The 23,765-nt window shown below is 47.4% G+C and overlaps 1 protein-coding gene across 9 annotated transcripts in view; it reads left to right on the top strand.

The window, feature by feature from the left end:
* The window catches only part of TOM1L2 (target of myb1 like 2 membrane trafficking protein), a 54,646-nt gene extending 37,623 nt beyond the window's left edge, over positions 1-17,023 (top strand). For 3 of the 9 annotated variants that reach the window (XM_059826213.1, XM_059826216.1, XM_059826221.1), the window contains 6 exons: positions 78-195; positions 2,115-2,188; positions 5,318-5,406; positions 12,785-12,844; positions 15,519-15,555; positions 16,091-17,023. In XM_059826213.1, the coding sequence (XP_059682196.1) occupies positions 78-195; positions 2,115-2,188; positions 5,318-5,406; positions 12,785-12,844; positions 15,519-15,555; positions 16,091-16,239 (527 nt within the window). In that variant the 3' untranslated portion in view covers positions 16,240-17,023. Of the gene's footprint in view, positions 1-77; positions 196-2,114; positions 2,191-5,317; positions 5,407-12,784; positions 12,845-15,518; positions 15,556-16,090 lie in introns of all 9 variants that reach the window. The other 6 variants (XM_059826214.1, XM_059826217.1, XM_059826218.1 and 3 more) reach the window with 2 other exon arrangements.
* The last annotated feature ends 6,742 nt before the right edge of the window (positions 17,024-23,765 follow it).

The following is a 23,765-nucleotide window of genomic DNA, read 5'->3' on the forward strand; positions in this document are numbered from 1 at the left end:
ACCTACGCAGTCATGGCAGTGGTGCTTGCATATCGTTTGCTACTTCATTGGTTCTCTTTTTTTGCCTCTGGTTGCAGACTTGGGTACAAACAGCGTCAGTGGCACAGTCAGCTCTCTACAACACTGTAATCCTCGTGATGACTTCGACATGTTTGCACAGACAAGAGGCAGTTCCTTGGCTGAGCAGCGAAAGAAGTATGTTGGAGTTCATCTTTAGTGCTGTTTGAGTCACAGCATTGCTGTTTTCTAAGAGTATAAATCTGAAACTTCTTGACTTCATTCCAGACTAAAAAACTAGTTTTGGTGTGTGTTTTTGTGCTTTTAATCCAATCCCTGTCCTGTTGGTCATTATTAGTATGAGCAAGTGGAGAAGTTCCTGCTGCTGGGCAGAGCAGACCGGCTGAGTAATGTTATTTGACTGTCTTAGTTAATGAGTTCCCTGGAAACGAACTTGGCTTTACTTCTGCAGATGCTTCCTCTCATAAAGCCTTGCCATCCCATCCACCCGACCAGTGCCTGAGATACAGGAGCATAAGGGTCCTTCACCTGAAGGTCATGGATATACTTTGGTGACTGAATTACTGTCATCAAGGGCTTGGAAACAGAATTGCCATCCAGTTAAACTCTCCCTTTGGCCCAGCAGTCAGACTCTTGCAGGCTGTCAAGGCAGTGTAGCTTGCCCAGCTGCCATGCTGTCCCTAATTTGTTTATATGCATAGGGCTTTCATCTCTAGAGCTGCAAATCTGGCACTTTCAAGGGCATTTAACAGGTCCAATTATTTTAATGTAAAATAAATCTATGCAATTATTAAGAAATCCTTTGATCCCTGTCAAGTGAGATTCTGTAAAAGACACACTCAGGTATTTTTCGTTCATACATTATTTCTTGCCTCCTCCTGGTTTCAGATTCTAGAGGATGTAGTGGCTACCAGCGGTCAGAACATCATCAATATCTTGTCTCAAACTAAGGAATGTCGTTAAATAGTTTAGCTCAGACCTTCGCAGATTATCAAAAACTTACCAGCTCTGGAAAACTGGAACCAGCAAATTTATTAGGATCTTTTATTTGGAGTCATCAATATAGCTATTGGTACTGCCTCAGCTGTTGAGAAGATGTGCTCTACTGTAGAGGCATATGTTACCACTGGAGATTTCAGGCTGAGAGCCCTAAAGTATAGTCAGAAAGGAGATGCATTGCAGGGAGATCTAATGGAGGTCCCTCTGTCTGTTGTGCTAAATGAAGCACGAAACTAGTCTTCCCACACTGCACCTCTATCTCCTTCTGCGAGCTAATGGAACAAGGAGCGCACATCAGTCCATGATTTCATAAGGGAGGATTGCTATTATCTTCCTTGGATTGTACGCGGTATAAATGGAGCAGCAGTAAAGATGTGAGTGTGACTTGCCGTGGTGTGTAGGTGAGAGCCTCTGGGTGCTGCGCTCAGAGCTTGGGAGAAGCCAGCATGCTGGAGGGGAGAGTGCTCCTCTTGCTCAGACACGCAGCTCCTCCCAGGGGCTGATTTATGGGCAGGTGTTGGCGTCTTCTTCAGCTCATGGTTCGCCGCTGTGCTCTTAGAAATGATGCTATTGACTCTGTCACCTGACTGCTACATGTCCCTTTTGCATAGCAATTTAAGAAGCTTTTTAAAAATCCAATCTCTGTAAATAGTGCATTTCTTTGTATGCTTCACTGTAGTTGCTTAGTTATGTTTCATCTGTCTCCGAGTCTCCCTCTGCCTCCCCCCGTGCACGCATCAAGGTCAGGCTTCCAAACGTCATCTTCAAAGCTTTGCAAAATGCAATCTGTAATCAGGCCTCTTTTTATAGTCCCCTGCCAGCTCTAGGACACGCTTATGGTGCCTTGTAACCTATTTGCCTACCTTTCAAAATGCCAGTCTTACTCTTTTTGCTTCAACATGCTTACTGAAACTGATGGATGGTCTTTATACGGAGCGCACTCCTCCTCTTGGAATACGCTTAATACACTTGAAGTCTTGTTAAGAAAAAGAATCTGCTTTCTGATTTCCAGGGGAGTAAATCAGAGTAGCAAGTGCATTCTGCATGGATGACTGCTGGACTTCCTTCTAGTTCTGTGGTTTGTTCCTTTCTTTCAGCGTGACGTATGAGGATCCACAGGCTGTCAAAGGACTAGCGTCTGCCCTGGATGTTCGAAAACAGAACACAGGAGGGGTAGGTCGTTGCTCTGCATTTTGTTATCTGAAGCCGTGTGTGGAATCCAAGTTGTAGGCAGCTGCTTTGACCCAGACTTCTCAGTCTGTATTCCAGCGACATGCTAGTACTGGCTATTTTGAAATTGATATCTAGGAGCAAGTACTTGCTCAGTAATGATCTCTAAAGAGTGGCTGCTTAACACACCAGCCTAAAAGACTTCAAAATCATAGTAGGTAAATTCTCCCGTGTTCTTGCAGCTTGCCTGGGGGTCCAGCTCTTTGACTGGAATCACTGCTGAAAAGAATAAGCGTGGAATGTCTTGTGAACACTGGTGTGCATTTGTTTGGTTTGTTTTTGCTTTTGAAAGTTGATGCAGTCTTAATCTACTAGACTTTGCTCTAAGTGCATGGATACACGAGCAAGTTACAGGGCGGGAAATTACGTAGACTTTTAATGCTTCACAAGCTTTGCTGTAACGGCCCTTGCATGCAGTCTGTTCTGTCTGTCCCAGGGCAGGCTCCTGCTATCTTGTGTGGGCAGAAGAGGCCCATGCGCTGTCACCTCACAGCAGCTGATGCTAGAAACGTGTTTGAGAGAGCGAGCTTAGCCAGCTTTGTCTGCATACCTTGGTGAAGGCAGAAGTGAAAAGAGCTTTCAGATCGTCCCTCGACCCCTTTCTACCACCCTGCTTTTTAAAACTGTCCTGCTGTTTTGTACTCAGCTGTGTGTAGGTTTTTAGATGACGGAGCAAGTTCAGAGCCTTTTCCTAGTCTAATTCTGGTCTGTGCTGACCACTAGGGAGCATGGCAGAGCCAGGGTAGCATGCACATGCCTCCCTCCTCGGAGAATTGCCTCCCCATGCCTTGGCTGATCCCGCCCTGGTTCTTTCATAAGTTGAAATGGGAATGCTCAGGGCAGCTGGCATGCCTGGCAGCTTGTACTCTGAGCCAGGGAGAATTTGTGTTTGGAGCCAGCTGGGGTCAGATCACAGCTGCCTGGCTGCCTGGGCCACAGTTCAGTGGTAAGAGGGCTTCAGCGATGATTTCTTATGGAGCACCCTGCAAATCTATCTGCTTGTTCCTGTCCCTGCCCTCCTGCAAAACGGGTAATTTATAACCCAGGTCAGCCCCATGGCCAGTTTCAAGCTCAGCCCCACAAAAACTCATGCCAGCAGTACTGAGGAAAAAGGGGGAAGCGTAGGGAGGCAGAGGCAGAAGTAGATTAGGGGGTGAGGGAGGAATTCCTGAAGCCAGTGTGACAGCCCAAGCCCCCAGTATCACTGAGCTATGTTATTGGCAGGACCCAGGAAAGGATTTGGGATTCTGCTCTTTGTTCCTGGCTTACCAAACGCAAGGGGCTTGCATTTAGCTACTGGTCAAGGGGGCTGTATTCCCCCGGTGGCCCCGGGGTCGTGTCCTTATTTACTAACACTTTTGTTCTCAGCCAGTTCTGCTTGAGGCACCAATGCGACGTGTCATTCACACCCAGCGTAGCTGCTGCTCTGCCTGAAGTGTTGTCAGTTCAAAGGGCTGTGTCTAAGCTAATCTGACGGTCAAAGTTTTTTGGGGCAAACGCTTTATGGGTTGTGGAACTTCGGGCTCTGAGATGTAGAGACTTTCAGCCTCTTTTCAAAGGTCCTGATGACTGTATCATGCAATCAGAATAGCTTGTTTTGAAACGCAGTCTTTCAGTAATTGGTAAACACTACTTTTTGTCAAGTGTTGTGAGGCTTGTGGGTGTCTCTTCTTAAAGGAAATAAAAATTAAACCCTCCTAAGTTACCAGCCCCAGCATGTGTAGGAAAAAACTGGCAGCGCTCAGTAAATGAAAGACACACATTAATTTGGGTAGAGAGCTAATTTAAGAACAGCTCTAGGGAGGAGCCAAAAGCTTCGCAACACATTCTTCACACGCATCTTGTTCCAGCACAGTTGTCCAGTGGTAAAATCCAGCACATCCGACGTTTCTAATGTAGTCATTCTCAGAATGGTCTGTAGAGAGATGACTGGTCACGTGGCATTAGCTGTCTTTTAATATGATTTAGCAGCTGGAAACAAGACGAGCTAAAAATACACTGTTTTCCTAATATTGCTTTTCCATGTTGGGAATTGCTTTTGTTGCCACAGAGTTGTTGCGCGATCACAACTGGAGGAGAGGTGTCCAAGAAACAATTCTCTAGTGTTACACAGATAGTGGATGAAGTTGGAGTGATTTCCCCCTTTTTTTTTTTCTCAGCACAAGTACTGAAATGAGACATAAAAGATTACAGCTGATTCTCCATTATCTCTGTGGTAATGGGGACAGGAGAGGTATCCCACGTATACAGGTATCTGGATGGAGGTACATAAACACACGAGTGGCTCTCTGCTGAGCTAGCCCAGTTCTGGCAGGGCTGGTGGGCTGGAACCGCTGTGCTCTGCAGGTCCCAAGCAAGCCCCCCTCAGGGCTAGAGATGACTCTGCATCCGGGCCCTGGCTCAGGGATGAGGTGCTGAAGGACAAGAAGCCATCCTGAGAGTCTTTGCATTGCTGTGCCATGCAGTCTGCAGCCTGCACAGAGGGAACTGGATGCATCAGCGGTTCTTTTAACCTCTGCCGTTGGTAGAGAGGGGCAGTTTGAAAGACTGCCAGAACACTGCAGCAAACTGCGATTACTTACCCTCCTGCTCAATGCCATCATTAGAGCTGTCGTACTGTTAGAGTTTGAGGCAGACTCTGTCTGCTGAGATCAAGGAGGTAAGTAGGGTATGCTGCAACTCACAGCTTTATAAACAAGGGAAACTCCACAGTGCGTAATACTAGTGTTTCCAGTAAAGTCTGACTGATCTTAGTAGGTTGTATAGCCTACACTTTTCTTTCTTCTAAGAAGATGACAAACATCAGCCTCACTACTAGTCAGTGATTTTTTTTGTTTTAATATCAGCATGGAGGAAGCGCTAAAATTCGGTGAACTGTCTGTGGGAAGTGCAGAGGTCGGGGTGAGGTCTGTCCCTCCACGGACAGAGCTGACAGGCAGCAGAGGGGGATGCAGCTGCTGCCAGAAGCTACCGTAGGCAGCTCTGTGTGTGTGTATGTGTATGTGAAGTTTTTAACTTGCTGCTGTTATATTACTTTATCATGGGTTGTTGCTGTGGTTTCTCTCTTTATGGACCTTTCTGTTCTCAACACAGAGGAGAGGTAAAGGTGGGAACTCAGACATGGAGCCCATAGACAAGTGGCTAATTACACAAGGAATGGTGAGGACTTCACCAGTGAAGCGATTCCTACTGCCCACCCCAGTCCCTTTACCTAGAATAACCAACCTCCATTCACCTCTTGTCCTGCCCTACTGAACCACTTGAAATCAGACAGTACAAGGACTTTATTTCCCACCTACATCACTACCTGGGGCAAAGGGAAAGATTTGCACCAATTTCTGGTTTATACAGCACAAAGGCCTGTAACCAACTGAATCATTTGTAGGACCCCACATCACCTTCAGAAGAGGCCTGGGGATCTGATTAGTTCCTTATACTGTCTTGATTTATTTATGCAGTATCCACTTTTCGAGGGATAAACACAAGTCTCATGGATCTTGTTCATAACGAGGACACTTTCTACGTGTCTTTAAAGCAGCCTCTTCTGGTGGTACTTAACTTCATGGTCTGGAATAAACATACGGAGCTTGCAGGATCATACCTAATTGAACTGAGTAATGTAGGGATAGTTCTGTATGAAAGGAAGGGAATGGGAGAACTGCTACCCAGATTGACATCTTCCACCCCAGTCAGGGAATTACACTGGCATTAGGATTCAGACTCCAAAAGGTACAATAGTGTTTCTGACTTCAAGGATTTAATACCCGTGTCTAGTGATGCCAGTGCTCTTGATAAAATCAAGCTTCTGAAGATCACTGACTCTTTGCACATTTTGACCTTGTTTGAAGTTGTCCTCCATCAACATGCTTGCAGAGAGAAGTGCAAAAGCCTGCTTTAAGTGCAGAAGTCAGAGGTAGGTAAAAAATAGCCTCAGCTATGCCTGAAGGCCAAGTTCTAAGATCAATTTTGTATTTTTGTATGATGTAATCCGTCACTTTAAGTGTTTTGAGATTAGTACCAATAATATGACCTAACTGTACAAAGTCCTTCTGAGACAGTCCTGACTGCAGCTGAGTTCAGAAAGGTGCAGTGCAGAATTCCCTTTGGGCTAGGGTGCGCTTGTAGTGCAGCATGTGGGGCTGTGTGTCAGGAGGCCCATGGAATGGGAATGCTTCAGTCCGGGGAGAGCCTTGAATGTCCCGGATGAAGCCGCGCAGTGCTTAAAAAGAGAAACATTCCAGAGAGTTTAAGGTTGTGAAAATCCAGAGTGTGCAATATTAGAGTGCACCAACTCTGTGAAACACTTTGCATTTATTCTTCTAAATTTAGGGCTAATCCAGATTATTTTTGAGGGCCATCTCGTGAATTTGTCAGAAGTTTGCACGGCTGGTGCAGGCACAGTGATTGGATACGTGCATATATACGGTCGTATCTGCCTGCCTGTGCAAGCACCCAGAAGCGTTCTGTGCCTGCTAGCACACGTGGGTAAGCCCAGCTGTAGGTGCCTATCCTTAGGAGCCAGAATTTCATTTCAGTGCTTGTCAGAGACCCACAGCTTGTAACATGAGAGTGAAAACCCATAAAGTAAGCAGCGCTTGCTTTGCCTCTGATACTGTTGACTGTGGTTCACAGAGGCTCTTGCTGTTCGGTGGCTCTGTTGCAGCCAGAGATGTACTGTGCCACTGTTAGACGTTCATCCATAATGAATAATCCAGTGATTGAGTTAGTTCCTCTTCTTTGCCTTTCCACTGTTTACAAGAGCAGGGAAGCATGAAATTGGCACCCCTGCTGTTCACACCACTCACACCACTGCTTTATTAAAAAAACAAACACAATATTCCTTCATTGGCTTGTGGTTATTCAGTCTGGAAAAAGGATACTGCAGCATTTGTGGAGGCATACGGATTTGGGGAGGGAAGGGGATCTGGCTATCCAGCCAGTCGCTGTTCTTACAAGCCTATCACCTTGTTTGTATGCTAAATATGAGAGAGAAATACCTACGATAAAACTAAACTAATCATTAACTCTGTTTCTCTCTTAACTGGCTCTAGTTCTTAACTGTATTTATTAATACGACTTTGTAGCATTTGCAATACCAGTGGAATAACTAGCATCCCAGGTATGAACTTGATGTGCGCATTCTTTCTTTGGTAACTTTTTGTACTTCTGAGATGAGGGGGGAAAGAGGGGTGAGCTGGCATTGCCATTACCTGTGCCTGTACAACACTGAGACCACTGAGAGGGTAATCTCCACCTGCCAGGGTGGTATTCACATCCCTCGTGACCTGATGTTGTTCTTCCCAAACCGTGATACATTTAAGCTTAAGGTTGAGTTCTTGCCACTCCATTTCTGTGCATCCCGGTTCACCAACACACCTTTGCAGAGGAAGGCTCATTCAGGACTCCGTGTGTACTCTCCCAGTCAATTTGGCAGTGTTGTTTCTGTTTCAGCTTAATCTACAGCTCTGTTCTGCTGGCAAGGCGATGCCAGGACCATGGAGACACAAACCACGCCTTTATCCATTCCAGCTATGCCTACAAAACTAATGTAGACAAAATTGTATCTGCAGAAAATATTCCTGGTTTAAACGTGATTTAGGGATGTTAGCTGAGCTGTCCCGGTACCAGATCTGTTTGCAGTGTAAGGTCTGGGTTTTTGCAAGTTAGGCCACGCAGGTGTCGTACAGGGGTCTGTATCGGCAGCTTTTAGGCGCAGACTTTAGCGTAAGGCCACCACGTTTTAGTGCGGGTAATTCCAGTTCCCTTCTCATGAGTTTGGGTAGCTATTGAGATTTGGATGAATATATTCGTTTGTTTGAATAATCTGTCACCCCACCCACATGCCAAATATCCATGAGAAGCAAGCGTTGCTTAAGCCACCACGTCAGGACAGACATTATTTGGGACAGTGGCAGGGGAAGAATGAAACTGAACCAGAATTCACAGAAAGTGATGCAAACAGCTTTCAGCATTGCATCCTGACCACCAGCAGCACGCCTGGCTGGAGAAGAGATTCCTCTCTGTAGTAAAGATACGTGAGTAAAGATTAAATTAAACCTTCATCGAGATGTTGTTAACTAGCAACAAAGTGGGATGCCACTATGTATGCCTTCAATAGAGAGACAGGATCTAAGATGTGGAAATGGGTAACATGAGACTGTTGGAATACGTCATCTTCTTGGAGACTAAAGTGCTTGAATTGTGGACAAACTGAGAAATAGATGTGTGAAGGTCTCATTTCTTCTGCATGGTGGGACCCCTCTCCCTTTTGAAGGCACACAGGCATCTTCCCTTGTTCTGAAGACCACGTGGATTTCATTACCTGCCCAGCCATGGCATTTTACAGAGCACTCCACAAGGACAATGTGATATCCCACGTGAACGAGGGCTTTCGCTGTCTGGACATGCCTATCAGATCCAGATTGGCTGGTTGTTGTACGGGCACAACAGGCTGTGTTGGAGAACATACTGCACGTGAGCTCTTGCTTCCCCGTCTACGCAATGTGTAAACACAGTTACAAGTAATCAAGTAGCTAATTAAATCCTTACATGTAAAGTTAAACGTGTTCTAATATTGAGGGCAGGCAGCTATTTCAAGATCATAACAGCTTTAAGTTGATGGTAAGACTGTAGTAGTAAGGGGGAGTAGACTGCTAGCGTGCGTCTTAGCACTCTAGTTCTACTGCCATAGGAATGGCAGACCTTTCTTTATTACTGCTAACTAATGGGGGGGAGTGAATAGCAGCTCACCAAGTATTGGTGTCAGCTTTGTTAAACATCTAGAAAGAAGTGGAATTAACTAAGCTACTACAAGACAGTAGTCTAGCAACAATTAGCATGAACCTTGTTAAACATTTTATGAACATTAATGAGCTCACCTAGAGACCTGAATTGTCATTTCATACCTGCTTCTTTTCCAGTGGGATCATTTTTAATAGAAATAAAATGTGATAATAATAACCTTAAACTGTCTTTTTAAGGGTAGAATATTGGATTTTATTACTTCTGAGGAAATGTATTGGCAATACTCTTTGGCTTATGATTGCTAGTGAGAACACCAACACAATCTAACTTAGATAAGTATGAACTTGAATTCCAGGTTCCTGTGGGTTTTGTGGGATTGCATGCTCACTTTTGTTCTCCCAGCCCTCCTTTTCCATTTCCCTTTCAGGGCTGTTGAGATGATCCCATTTGTAGGATTTTCCAAAGACTAAATAAAAAAAGAATTTGAACAATGAGCCCAACTTTTAATTAAAGCCAGTTACTTAAAGTACCCAAAAATATTTTGTGACTTAATTTCCATTTACTTTGAGTATAGACTTTTAAAAAAGAAATCACAATATCATTATAAAAACAGCTCTTGCAGCCAACACTGACTATCTAGGGAGCTGTCTTGCCAAGACTGAGAGCTTCACTAGACCGTGTATGTTTGCATAATCAAAGTATTAACAAGACGGTATCCCGTTCTGGAGCCATTTCCATGTAGTCTGCGGCTGCCACTGCTGTTTGTTCCCAGAAACTGTTGTCTTTTTTTAATGTGTAAACTAGCTAATTTATTTTTACATTGCTTCTGTTGTGTTTTAGGGGATTAGTTTTAACGAAACTCCCCTCCATATTTTTTAGTTTAGGGCTTCTGGAAGGGGGAGCCTTGCCAAATACACAACTGACTGGCAAAAAAGGAACTTCTGTGTGTGGTCAGTTTCAAATGAAATAAAAATGGTACGGTGTAATAGTTAAAATATTTTAAAACTTCCAGTTACTCTTGAGAGTCGTTCCCCCCCCCCCGCCTTTATTCTTGAACAAATTAAACCTGATACATTTAACCCATGTTTTATGGGAAAAATGGGGCTCAGAGTCTGAGGAAAGTGAATTGGAAGTTTGAGCATGGAAGGAGCAATAGATACAAACCCTTGGCTCTTCTCTAAGTGTGCTGGAAGATGGGGGAAGCTTTTGAAAAGGTCAGTGCTGAATAGCAAATGGCTGACATGCTCGAATGTTTATCTTACAGCTCTCTCTGCTTCTTATATGTGACCTGCAAGAAGTGTTCTTGCACTTCTGAGGTTTTTGTTTGTTTGTTATATAAAGTAGGGCTCTCTGAAAGTAGAATTCCTTTTTTCTTTTTTTTTTCTTTTTTTTTTTTTAATCTTACAAAACAGGGCAGCACATACTCCTATACTGCTGAGCTGTTCTTTGAGGACTCTGGCAAACTCAAGAGTCCTGCAATTCTCAAGAATCCATTACTTGCTCGTCATCTGTTGTGTTTTCAGGATAACCAAGATTTGAATTGCTGTTCCTCCTAATACAGGGACTGCAGTACCACCATGCTTTTTAGAATAGCTGCTCTTATTTTATTCAGAAAAAAAAGCCAAAAAACCCCTGCTATTTTCCTCCTTAGGAAGATAAGATTTTCTTATCCTTAAAGAAATGTAAGCACCTTTCTGAGCTGCAAACTAGCCAAGGCTACACCTTCCAAAGCATTACTTACTGTGTGGAGTGTTAAGCAACACAGGAGAGAGACGGCAGTGAAACTTCTGCAGTAGGTTTTAGGTTGCTGTAGGCTGAATAAATTCATTGCTTTGTATCTCTGAAGCCAGTATTTTCCAAGGCTGTTAAACTAACAAGCCAGTTCTACAAGACACAACTTGTCCTCGGGAAGGAACATGTTGGAAGATGTCTACAGAGCCCTCCTCTCGTTAATGGCCCTCCGGGCCAGCTCGCAGCAGCTTCAGCACACTGCAGTAGCGTTGTACGTGCATGATTCAGCTCTCCGTTGCAAACTGAAAAGGCGCAATTATCCTAAATCTGGCCCATTCCAAAGGAAACTGCAGGAACTTATTTTGTGTTTGGAGTCTTCGTGTATTAGCTGAAAGCAAAATGACAACTTGCGCCTCTGACCCTTCTTGGATTTGTCACGTGCACTTTGTCCAGCAGCCTGCAGTCGGAGCCAAGCCGTCTTCCCGGTGCCTCTCTTGGTGAGAGATGCTTTGGACTGAGCCCTGGATTTCCAGTCCTTTGAGACGACTAACCCACCTTAGCAGCTCTCACGTCAAGCAAGGGCTTAACTGACCTCCTCAGAGCAAAGGGCCATGTAATGAGAAGAAAAAAAATCATTGAGGAGCTCTGCTAAACAGCATCAGCTTGTTCTGCTGCCTCTGTAATTCAGTGTCTGTCTGTCTTCCTCCGCTAGAAGTCCCTGAGAAAACAACATCTCCCACCAAATTCATCTGCAGAGCCACAGCTCTTCTTCAGCTCTTCTTCCCATGAAAGGTTTCAGGCAAAGCTATGGACAGCCCCTGACACCTTTTCTTCCTAGGAGAACTCTCCAGCACTGCGAGGTCTCTTGCGTGCCAGCCCCGCTGCTTGGCTGCCATGCTTTGGCCTGGAACCTGCATGCCTGACATCGCTTTCCAAGTGTTTTTCAGGTTGTCCTTACGAAATCTATTGTGGTGTTTTCCTGTTTACTTCTGCAGCCCTCTGTTGTATTTAAGCAGTCTAGTTAAGTCAGGAAATTCTACGCCTAATACACAGTAATTTCCCCTCGCTGACCCAGTTGCCTGTAGCGCTTTGTGAAATAGCTGCTCTTCAGCACTTGGCGTGCTGCGTCCACGCTGCCTGTCGCAATCACACAGCGTAACGTGAGTGGTTTTATCGCAGGAGGAGAGGCAAACCTTCCCTGCCTTTTCGTTAAACCATCCGTGGAGGCCTGATGGGCAGGCTCCGGTGAGCCTTGCTGCAGCACTGCAAGGCATTGTCCGTGCTGGAGCCGGAGCCGAGAGGAGCCCATGCTGTGCTCTCCTCTTCTGCTGCCCCATCCTCCTCCTCACCTTCACCTTTGAGAGTCCGCACTTTGCACTGGCACATGTTGGGTTCTGCTGCCTCCGCTGCAAGAGGGTCACCTTTGGCAGAGGAGCGGGGACGGGGAGCTGGGACCGTTTTGCTTTAAACTGGTGTGCCGAGGCTTGCCAAGGCTCGGTGGTGTGGTGGGAGGAGGATCTGGAAGGAAACATGACTCTGTAGCTTGGGCTCTGACTGCCTCCACCTGCGGAGAAAATCAAATTGTTTTCATAGGAGTGTTGCCTGAGGACTTTGAGCCCCTCGTTTTGCTAACCCTTCACTGTGGCTAATACCCATTTTAAAAAATAAAAGGTGTAAATTTAACATTTCAAAACCTAACTGATATCCAGTATTCTACCCTTAAAAGCTTTTCACGATCAAGATTAGAATCATCAGTCCATCTTGATGGTTTTAATATGTGGTCGAGAAGTTACCCGTCTTATGCTGGCATCCAGTCACGTCATTCCCCATAATCTTTCTCTTGGTTTTTTTTAGCCTTGTTGTTCATAATTTCCTTTCCAAGTGTTTCTTTATTTGAAATGCCATTTATATTTTGTTGCCTTTTTTTTTCCAGCACATCTTACATCTTTGTTTTTGTTTTGTTTTTAATCTTACTTCTGGCATTTTCCATCGCTCTGTGGCCATGATTGTGGATGTGTTTTGGTTTTTGCCTGCCTTGCTGTTCTCTCGCTGCACTCCCTAGATCCCTGTTGCACAGTCCTCTGTCATGGATGACATTGAGGAGTGGCTCAGTACCGACTTGGTGAGACTCTTTATATTTTCATTTTTCACATGGGCAATAGCACTTGTACGGATAAAATTCAATGCGTTGCTGAGTTACTGGTACTTCTTGTAACGAGAGGCAGTGAAACTTCCAAATCATATGGCTTATTTCCCTTTGAGGGCACTACCACAGCAGGAGGAGACAGGGTCGTGTACAGCAATTCAATCCAAACGTTTTTTTCTGAGTTGTTTTATTTTCACTTCTCCATGTTAACATCACAGAATAGCATGTGTTCCAGACATCGTGTGTTTCTGGTCCTCATCCAGGAAAGCATTTAAACATGTGCTGAAGTTTACCTGTGTTCTCCACCGGACCTAAAGCACATGTTTAAGGCTGCATTAGCTTTGACAGGATCTAAGTTCATGCTGACGTCGAGGCATGCTTTTAAGAGATGCTGGATCAGGGCTTAGATTCCTTTCAAATTGAGATGTCTTTGTTAAATTGGCAAGCAATCTTGACATGTTTCATAATAGTAATAATAAAAATTTATAACAGTCTCTCTTCAACGTTTATAACTTTCAGTTTCTCCTAAATGATTATTGTCTGGTAATTATTAAGCAAACAAACAAAAGACAGAACTCAAAGTTGCTTTTCCTTCATTCTGGAGTTTGTTTTGCTGTACCAATACGCACTTGGTTTAAGCAGTGGTACAGCTAGTACGCATTTATTCCGCTCTCTTTTTTTAATGTAAGCATCTGACTCAAATTAACCAAGTGCATTTTGGGGACGGGTGGTGGGTTGCGTTTCAGACTGTTCTTTTAAACACGGTGTTAGTGAACTGAACTGTTTCCTTGTGGTCAGCATACCCCTAAGGATCGTCTCCTTCCGTTACTTCTTATGACTTCAGATACTGTCCACAGATAACTCCCTACTCCTTAAGGTCTCCCCCAGCCCCTTGCTATTGCTTGCTCAGCTCCTAGCTGGGAGCTGCGGGGTTCAGACTCCGCTTCCCGGCTCTGGCAGCAGTGCTGCAGGCGTGCTCCGGCACGTCAGCCCTCCGCTCCAGCACCAGAGGAACTAACTGTACTGAAAGGAAGAAAATGCTCTTGCTCTCCAAAGCCACCTGAAGTGCTTAAACCCATTCTGGGTTGCAGTGTTTGAGTTTGGCAGACTGACTGGCTGTCTTTGAAATGTCACTGGTTTTCAGCTGCAGGTAGTTTTTTCAGACCTCGGAACAGGCAGTCATTTTCAAATTTAATTACGAACTGGCCTCATTTTGTTAAAGAAATACACTAAATGTAGCATGTTGACTCTGCTTAAAGAATAAACTTTTGTCTTTGCCGTTTAAATTAATTTAGCAGGAGAGAAGATCTTATGGAGAGATATTGAGGTTGCTGTGTGCATCTGTCATCCCCTAGGTAGTCTTGCCCAAAAAGAGCAAAGCAGAGAAGGGCCGTGTAAATGCCTGAACAAGTCTGGGGATGGCACACGCTGCGGCCCTGACTGTACCAGCTTCCCTTCTCCCAGGTCCCTGACCGTATGTAGGTGCAGCATAGAGATGCCCTCTGAGAAAGTTTGGACTGGATTTCTGGTTTTTACTCTGGGTTCCTGCCCTCCTTTTTTTGTTAATGGTTCATTTCAGTTCTCTGCTTCCCAGCTGAGGAAGTTACAGATTAGGTTAGCTAATCGTTATTTATTCCCTTACCCGTTTTGGGGTACGTTAGAACAAACAGTACCTCTGGACGTGAAGCAGTGGCTGCTGTGTGTACCTTTGGAAACCTCTGTGCAGTAGAAAGCTAGCAGATGCTAGGTGGCATTTAATGCTCAGGCATTAAACACCGTTGTGAGGCCAATCAGTATGTTCCCACTCTCCTGGTGGAGAAGCCAGGGCATGGACAAATACTTTTCTTTTCTCAAAGCAGGTTCAACATGAGGTTTTCAAGTAGTGTTTTCATCCATTTTTAACATCCTGATAGATTGACAAGGATGCCACATCCTTGGATTTCATATAATTTCCTTATTAAAGTGCTGTTGGAAATTCGCATATTGAAATGCACCCAGCTGGCAGAAAGGCACTGACCCCCTGGCATCCCAGCCTTTGTATCTCATGGACAGACGCTAACTGCCCATCAGTATCCTTCATCCAGCCCACCCTAGTCTTGTCTTTGTACAGCATGGACGCCAGGAAAGCTGCTATATTTTTGTATGAAATCTAAAATGAACTCCCACGTGAGGAACGTTGGCCCCAAACTATTTTGCGGCATGTGTCCTTTGTCAGCTAAAAGTGCAGTTTATTTGAAGACACAATGCAAACCGCAATCCTGACTTTTTAAAGGACTGTGTGACAAAAGATGGCATCTTGTACAGTGTTTGCATGACTCACACAGCTCAGTTTTTGACCAGGCCTATTGTCTGAAGTGGAAACAGCGCTGGACTGCCATTCAGGTCCAGCGGGGAAAGTTTAGCTATCCACCAGCAATCTTCAGGAGCATCTCTAGTGCCCGTCTTCTTGCTCTGCAGTGCAGTGAAATGTCAGTCACCATTGGCCTCCTGACGTGGGAGCTGTGCGATTTCCCCAGGTCGCCCTGCTCAAATAGTTAGCATGTGGAAACGAGTGGTGGAAACTGTCCAGTTGCATTAAACATGTGTAGAGGATAATAGTGAAGGTGAAGCGCTGCCTGTGCATTCACACACCTTTTTGTTCCAATTGCAGAAAGGAGACGAACTGGAAGAAGGAGTGACCAGTGAAGGTAAGCAGAGATGCCTGTGGCTATGAGCCATTCCCAGGTTAGTGCACAAACTGAATTATCTGCTTTGATCCCTGCTGAGATGCTGACTTCTCCCAGCCTGATGTTCCCCAGCAAATGCTTCTGCACTCGGAAAGGCAGGAGGAGAGCATTTCAGAGCAAAAAGTTAGTATTTATGGTGTGAGGAGCCCTCCCAGCTGTAAGTGCTTTCCTGCCATCTTTCTTGGCTGTGCACTGTGTTTGTGCCAGCAGGAATGCGTCCCCAAGCTGCTCAGCCCTTTGGAATGATGTTTCCCTGCTTCTGTCGCAGCTGATGGTGCAGCGTGGGTTTGATTCCCTCTGCTGCCTGAGCTAGGGTGTCTCAAAGGACGTCTGTACCCTTTCCTGAGGAAGTGAGGCTGTACTAGTATGTGTGCCTGCAAACACAGCCCGATGGGACACCAGACTCTGGAATTTCAGACCCTGCTAACCTCTGTCCCCGGGGCCAAACATAGAGCCCCAGTTCTTACCTGTCTTCCTTCTTTTTTTTGCATTGCAGAGTTTGACAAATTTTTAGAAGAGCGAGCCAAAGCGGCGGAGATGGTTCCCAATCTGCCATCCCCTCCCCTGGAAGCCCCCACCCCTCCGACAAATCCTTCCAGCAGGAAAAAGCAAGAGCGCTCGGAGGATGCCCTCTTTGCACTGTGAAGATCGCTCTTAGCCACCCTCCCACCCCTGTGCTCTGCAGACGAATGCCGCTGTACGGCCACTTCGTCCTCTCACAGTACTTGGCTAACAACAACCCCCTTCCCCCCGATTTCATAGATTGCTTCTCCTTCCCCCCCTCCCCAAACAATCCACCCCTACAAGCTGACTCTTTCTATTTAAGTCCAACACTATTCCTGCCAGACCACGATTCTCCAGCACTCGCTTAATCCCCTCCTTCCTATCCCAGCTGCACAAAACCAGCTCTTGATGCTGAAAACCCCTTTAGAATGCATGAGTACGTCACACTGTGTTGAAACAAAAGCCCGGAGGGGAGAGAGCAGCCTTGCCCTTCAATTTATGTAGGGATCATCCTCTTCTGTAGGCAGGTCCTGCCAAGTAGAGTGCTCTGTCGATCAGCATGTAATTGACTGAGCTGGAATGTTCAGGAGGAGTGTGTCTTTATTTTTAGATAAAATGTTAATGTATTGGCTTTCGTGTCGGATTCGACAGCAAGGAACAACTGTTCCCCTTTCAACATGTGCTTCACAAGTTAAAATCCTTTACTCTCCCACTCACACATCTCCCAGTACCATATGGTGGTCGCTTTTCCCCACTTTGTGCGGCATTTCATATTCTAAATCTCACAGGGTATTTTTTTCCTTGTGTTTTATCTGGGCTTGCTCTAATTTGAAAGCAGTCTGTGGGCCATGTCCAGTAGCTCTGGCAGTCGACAAGAATGAAAAAAACTGAGCTAAATGGATGCTGTAATGTTAGCGCATGAAGCGTTTTGCTCTTTGGGAGAGCATTCTCACATGAGGATTTTTTCTAGTGTGTTTGCCTTTTAAAATAGCTAGGTTATTTTTTCCTTACCTTAGATTCCTTCTTCAGTGGCTGTAGAGTTCTGCATTTGTCTCAGCTGTTGTAAACAACATCCATGCAGATGGATGGGACTTGCTCATGGACTGGGTGTGCACTGAGGTTCCCGGATTCCCTGCCATGCCTGGTAGGATAGACATGCTTGGTCTTGGTGGTAGGTACGAGAAAAAGAGGCAAACCTCACAGAGGCTTGTACGAAAATGCTGAGGGAGATGGTTGCCGTGGAGGGATTAGCCATGCCTGCCTGTGCTGGAGGTGAAACGCCTCATCTCCTTCTAGGTTTGGGCCTCAGAAAGTGTTGGATGATTGTGGCCATGCTATTTGTAAATTTTGGAGTGTCTTTTGATACTTCTGCCCCTTTATTGTCTCCCAGCTCCTACGGGGCTGCAGTCTCCCTCCTGTCTGTGCAAACAAGCATATTCCCTTGCGTGCCAGAGGCATGGCTGAGAGTGCTGCTCTTACTGGAGCTGCCAGAAGGGATTCCAGCATGTGTGCTTGCCTTGCTGGGCTGACAAGCAGAGCTGGAGCAGGCAGCTCCAGCCATCGCTGCATCTCCCAGCATGTTCCTTGGTAGGAAGCCAGTGGCGCAAGATGGCAGGATCAAAGAGAGAGCTGAACGCTGCGTGGCAGGAAGAATCTCCTATCCTGACAGAGAGGCACTTTATCAGATGAACGCCCATGCAGGCAGCGCTCCGCTCAGCAGTGCTCCAGCCCCTCTTCCTCAGGGCACTCCTTGTCTTAGGCAACCAGCCACTTTGTTGTGACGTGGCATGTCTGAGCTTCCTGGGATGCTGATGTGTGTCGAGATCTCTCAGAAGTTGTTCTAGACCAAGAAGCTGTGCTATAAACAGCTGATGTGAAAGTGATAGAAGCTTTTATCTGAGCAGTTATTTCAGCTCGTAACATACTCTCTAGGGTAAGCCATGCTTTGGTAGGTTGTGACACATAAAACCTTTTACCAAACGGCCCGATTGCAGCACCGATGGTCTTTGAGAGCGGTCACGTTAATCTTCGGAGGGAAGCCTTGTTTGGTGCAGGATTCCCAGGCCGTCCCAGGTCAGATGTCACTCTGTGCTGTCCCTGCTCCTTCTCTCCTCTATCCTGCCCTGCCTGCATCCTCTTACAGAATCCCTCTGTATGTAGCTGAGCTCGGGCAAGGCTGCCTTGCCACCCCCCAGCGCTGACTTGGCACCTTGTCTCTGCTCCCTGTCAGCTCTGCGCTCCGCAGAAAGTAGCATGGCTTGCAAGTGGACGAGGAAAATCAGTGTAAGGATGGAGATAGCTTGGGAATCAAGCTGCCTCTTCTCCCTACTTGCTGGCCCTCTCCCCGGTTGAAGCCCTTCTGTGTGGGTCTGCAGAGGGTTTCTCTCCATTTCATTTTCTCTGTGGCTAATGGAAAGTGCCAGGACAGTCTGCCTTGGTTGCATGTATGCGCTGCTGCTCTCACCCACTGCCCTCGCTGTTTAACACAAGGTGAGCCCAGTACTCAGATACTGGCTGCCAGACACCCCACTGCCAGCTCCGGCCAGACCCTGCCTTGCTGCAACACGTCAGCTGTGGCCACCAGCTCCCAGAAACCTGAGGAAACTTCTGTTGTGACGCTGATTTGATTTCAGGCAGTGTCTGGTGATTGCCTGAGCAGTCTTGCCAGCACAGAATGAATTGTTGGTATTCCCGTCAATGCAAAAAGCTCTGTGGGTGTTTTCAGTGTGTATTTTCTCTTCTAAATCCTTGAAACACATTGACCCTGTAAATGGCCACATCAGGTGATTCTAAGCATGTTAATCCAGCTTCCCTGCCAAGCCGGAGGAGATAATCGCATTGCTCAAGCATGGGGACATTGTCAAATGATGCTGAGTGGCAAGGATATCACCAGCGCTGTCACTGAGCCCCCCTGCAGAATCCGCCTGCTGCGGATTTGCTGGCCCTTCTTCCCCCACCCCCAAGCAAAAAGGGGGGGTGGGGGGATGCTGTTAACGCTTCTTCTTTCTGTCATGCTAAACCTGTCCTGGGACTTCCAAGTTGTCGCTTTAGAGAGAAACTGGTCCCTTTCTGGAAGATCTTGCAGCGCTGTCAGTGACTGCTCCCTCCGGCTGGGGAGGAAAAGAGGTGAAACAAGAAGGCTGGGGCTGAGGGGAGATGAGGAGCGTGTATTGGCACAACTCAAGGGACTCTCTTCTGTGCTTGCAACCTCAGGCAGTCCGTGGTCCCTACCGATGCCCCGCGTTATCCGCTGGAAAGCAAGGGCTCTGTTTGCAGAGGTTGGCAGGTGCCGTCGGCACAAATGGTGGCTTTGCTGGAAGTAGGGCAGCACTTGGGAGATGCCTTCCTTGGGAGGTGTGTGCTCAGCCTGGGGCGAATGGTTAAACATCCTTTTGGTGGGACCCTTGATGGCTCTGGTAAAAGCACAGCCCCTGCGGTGAGTTAAATTCGGAGCCCGAACCCACCATACCTGGCTCTCCTGGGCTGAGCACGGGGGCCAGGAAGCACCGAAGGGGACAGAGTGTGTGGCAGAACCGGTGGTTTAGCCCAAACCTTTTTTAACAAATGTAAGAGCTACACTAGAGCTTCCCTAATGTCCTGTATCAGGATCTCTCGTCTTCCCCGTCCTCTTGTGGTCTGCAGAAAACCTGAGCGGTGAAAACTGTTTGAGGGAAAGGGAAGGCGTTTTTCGCTTCAGAAGACCGACCTCTCGATTTATTCTTCCTTCGCTTTCACTCTGAGTGCTTCGCCTGTGCGAGTGGGCAGAGGACTTGCGTGGCTCCGACGCTTGTGAGAAGAGGGACGGAGCTGCAGCCTGATCCGCTTTCCATATGAAATAACATCCCAAGGCTTTCTAGGCATATTAGGAATCACAGCTTGACACTCAATGACACTAAATTATTATTGGGGTCCTTTGTAAGTTCTAATCATACCCTATTCTAGGTTTAAATATTTATTTTGTCAATATATTTTCTTTCCAGTGTGTTTTTTAACCTCTTCTGTTAACCCTTCATGTGCTGAGATGTAAGAAATGAATGGTTTCTATTTAAATATATCCTTTCGGGTTTTTTAATTGTTATGTGTAGATTTCAGCTGCATCTTTGGCAGGTGTAATAGATAACAATGTGCTGTACAGACATTTAGGGTGTTTAGTATGTAGGTAAGGCTCATAGGAGAATTGCTCATAAAAACGTAGCACGGTGTCTCTTAAAGGGAACAGCATAAATGCAGAGAGTGGTCCTTACCAGGACCCTCACGTAGCCTCCAACATACCTTTCCCCTTCCGATTATCACAGCCTCCGTCTCTGAATTGTGCTGATCGAATCAGCTCTGCCATTTCCAGGGCTGTTTTTCCACCTCTAAGCTGAAGAAGGATTTTAGTGGGGGGTTCCGTTCGTTTGACTTTGTTCGGCTCTTTTTTTATGAGATACATTGGCTGTTTCCACTTTTAAATGGAGGACTCTGCAGAGCTGGCTGTGGTGGCGAGATGTTTCCCTCCAGTGGTGGAAGAACAGATCCGGGCGGTGGTTTCAGACCCAGGGCAGGGGCGATGGTCTCCCTCCGTAAGCTACTGCAGGAGCTGGGCCCCCGTTCCGCTGGCACCCCGGCCAACGCAGCCTGTTCCTGTTCCTCTCTATTCAGTGCTCTCCTGCATTCACCCATGAGGACAGGACATGCAAACCAGGAGAGCAAACACAGCAGCATTTTCAACAGTCTTTTTCGTCCGATGAGTTGTCAGGTCTCTTGCTGCTGCTGGGAGTCCTGTGGAGTGGGAACTGCTTGTGCTATCTCCATCCCCAGGCCGGCCTCATCCAGCTCAGTCATTGTTTACCTCCTACATGCTAACCGCAAGGCTTGCGGAGCCTACCCTGGAAAAAAACAGCTCAGGGCAGTTATTTTTATGGAAATAATGAAGCAGGCAATCGGTGAGTGGATTTATAGCCTCCTTGGAGGTAACCCTTCAGCTGCTGGGGGCACCCACCCACCCTTGCCCACCAGCAGAGGAGAGGAGGCAGGAATCCCCTTGCCAGGCGCCCAAAGGTGTTGCTGGTGCCCACGCAGCACCTTCCACTCATCCCTCCCAAACTGCGCCTGCGTGCTCCGTCCCCAGGCTGCCAGCCCCAGCCTCCCCGCACCGTGCCCCAGGCGCTGGCTCCTCCGTCCAGGAGAGAGGCGAGGTTGCGTTTCACCGAGAGCTGACTGGTTTTTGAGTCGCGCCGAGCTCCGGTGCTGCTTCTCTTTAGCCCATGGCAAACCTCCGCCAAACTTCTCACCCTGCTCTGTGTTTTTATGAGTACGAGCTCCTCATTCTGTACATGTTATTATGAGCTATCGTTAACCCTACAAACGTAACCTGTGTAATAGCTTCTCTGTATATTACAGCTGTAGGCTTTCCAGATAAAAGTGGATAATATTTATTTACTGAAGATATTGGGTATTTTTTTGTTTGGGAATGGGGTAGGGGGAGAAGGGGGACATAACTGTTTAAAGAGATTGACTCTGTAAAGAGAAACAAAATACAGAAAAAGCAAAGAAACCCAACACTAAAATGTTACTGTATTCACGTAGAAAGTGTTTACCTTAAGGACTATACAAGTGTATTAATCTGCCATTGTTTAACTTGCTCCAGAAATCATCTCTACTTTGGTTCCTGCATGTGAGATACTCCAATAAATACACTACTAGTGTGACCTGGAGGATGGTATCTGTCTGTCTCTCAGGTGGTGTCTCGCTCTGCTTCACCGCCCGGCCTGAACACGGTACGAGCGAGCGCGGGAGACACGCACAGCCTGCGGCTGCCGTTGGGTGCCCGTCAGATGTCAAAACACGACGCAGGCTTTTGGGAATCCTCCGTTTCCTCCAAATGGCAGAGGCCCGGGTATTCTCACCGGGAGAAGGGTTGTCCCCAGCAGAAGATGCTCTTTGTGTCTTTACGTGGGTCTTGCTGTGCATGGTGGTGTGTTGCCACTGCTGGTAAATTCGTTCCCCACTCTTTGGCACATCTTTGAGGCTGACATCAGACAGACACACAGGTGACAACCGTGGTGCTTGGTGGGACACCTGCCCACCTTGCAGGGCTTGCCCGATGGTCCTCAGAGGGTGACTTAGGATCACCTGCCTCGGTGACCTAGAAAGTGACGGGTAAGGAGCTGTTGCGCACTGCAATGCAAGTGATGTTCCCAGCCCATGCAACGGGCGACTTTTCTTGACTCATCGGCCAGGAATTTGTTCCAACGTCCTCATTTATGACGGTGGTTTTGATGGGCAGAGGAGAAGGAACAGCAGCCATCTAGGAACCCTGGAGAAGCGACATGGCATTACTTCGGCCAAAACCGAACCAATTTGTCAGAATGGTGCCCTCCATCTTGCACGTGGAGATCAAACCTAATGGCCTGTGGTTTAAAAGCTGCTTTGGGGAAGGGGTGTGTGCACGGAACAGCTTGAAAGATGGGTTTCCCCTCCTTGTAGCTGCAGATTAGCATGCATTAAATCCAGCTCTGCCCCGGCTTGTTTACCGTCGCACTGGTCATGTGCCTGACTCTGTGTCGGATATATTCGGGTAGGTTCGTGGCCTGGCTCTGTTGAGAAAGGTGCAGAGCTACGGCTGCCCTGACAGAGCAGAAATCACACAAAAAGCACTGGGTCATAAATTTCCAGCGCTGGGCAGGAGGAAGGCTGCCGGAGGGGGGTCTGCTGCCTTCCAGGGGGGCTGCACCACACTCCCTTCTGCAGCCCCACAGTTAAAACACATGAGGCAAAGATCCCTCTAACCCCAAATTCTGTCTCCAACTGGGGCCAAAGTGGGTGCAAAGGGAAGAGTGTAAGAGCAGGTCAAGCACGTGGGGACATTTTGCGTGTGTGCCCCCCCAGCCTCCAGCCACTGGTGACACCTGACTCCCCAAGCCCAGCACGGCTTCCCTGGGTTTGTGAACCCCGATGGGCTTTTCGGCTCCAAACCCGCCTGGGCTCCCGCAGAGACCGTGCAAGCTCCCAGCACGGACCGGGGGCTTCCGCAGATCACTGCCCTCCACCGCAGGCTGCAGAGCCCCGGCACAGCATGCTGCAGAGCCCAGTACGGACTGAGCGTCGGACGGGGTACGTGTCACTGCTTTTCAGCGTTGGGCACCGCGTTTGGATCCTGGTGCAAATAGGAAGTGACCGCACGTGCATTTGCCTTTTCCCATTTCACCTTGGGGTAAATAAACCCCGAGCCGGGGCTGCGCGGCACGCTGGAGTGCCGCCGGGCCTGGCTGCGTGTTTACCCAAGCCGTGGCTCAGGAAGGGATAGTTGACAAAGCAGAGTTACAGGCAGTGAAGGAGAGAAGAGGCTTTGAATCTGTTTGCGACACGAATTAATGATTAATGCCGCGCTCTGCCATAGCAAAACAAACCCCGGAGCACGAGGGGTGCCGAGGGCTGGGAGCGGGGCATGTCAGCGAAGCCCTGGGTGGGCAGGGCTGCTTTCCGCGCAGGGTTAAGGTGTGCTGCCAGGCGGCAAACATCCAGAGGCTCCCGTCCGCCTGGGTACAGCGTTTTGGGGGAACCCACCCGGCTGAGCAAGGGGGTAGCAGGATGGGGGCTGCTCCAGGCAGAGCTCCTGGGGCTGCCGCATTTGGGCTCTGCAGCTGAAGCACAGCACGTCCCGCAGCCTGTCGCTGCCGCCAGTG

Source organism: Gavia stellata, chromosome 18 (assembly GCF_030936135.1).
Source record: "Gavia stellata isolate bGavSte3 chromosome 18, bGavSte3.hap2, whole genome shotgun sequence".
In the NCBI taxonomy this organism is placed as follows: domain Eukaryota; kingdom Metazoa; phylum Chordata; class Aves; order Gaviiformes; family Gaviidae; genus Gavia; species Gavia stellata.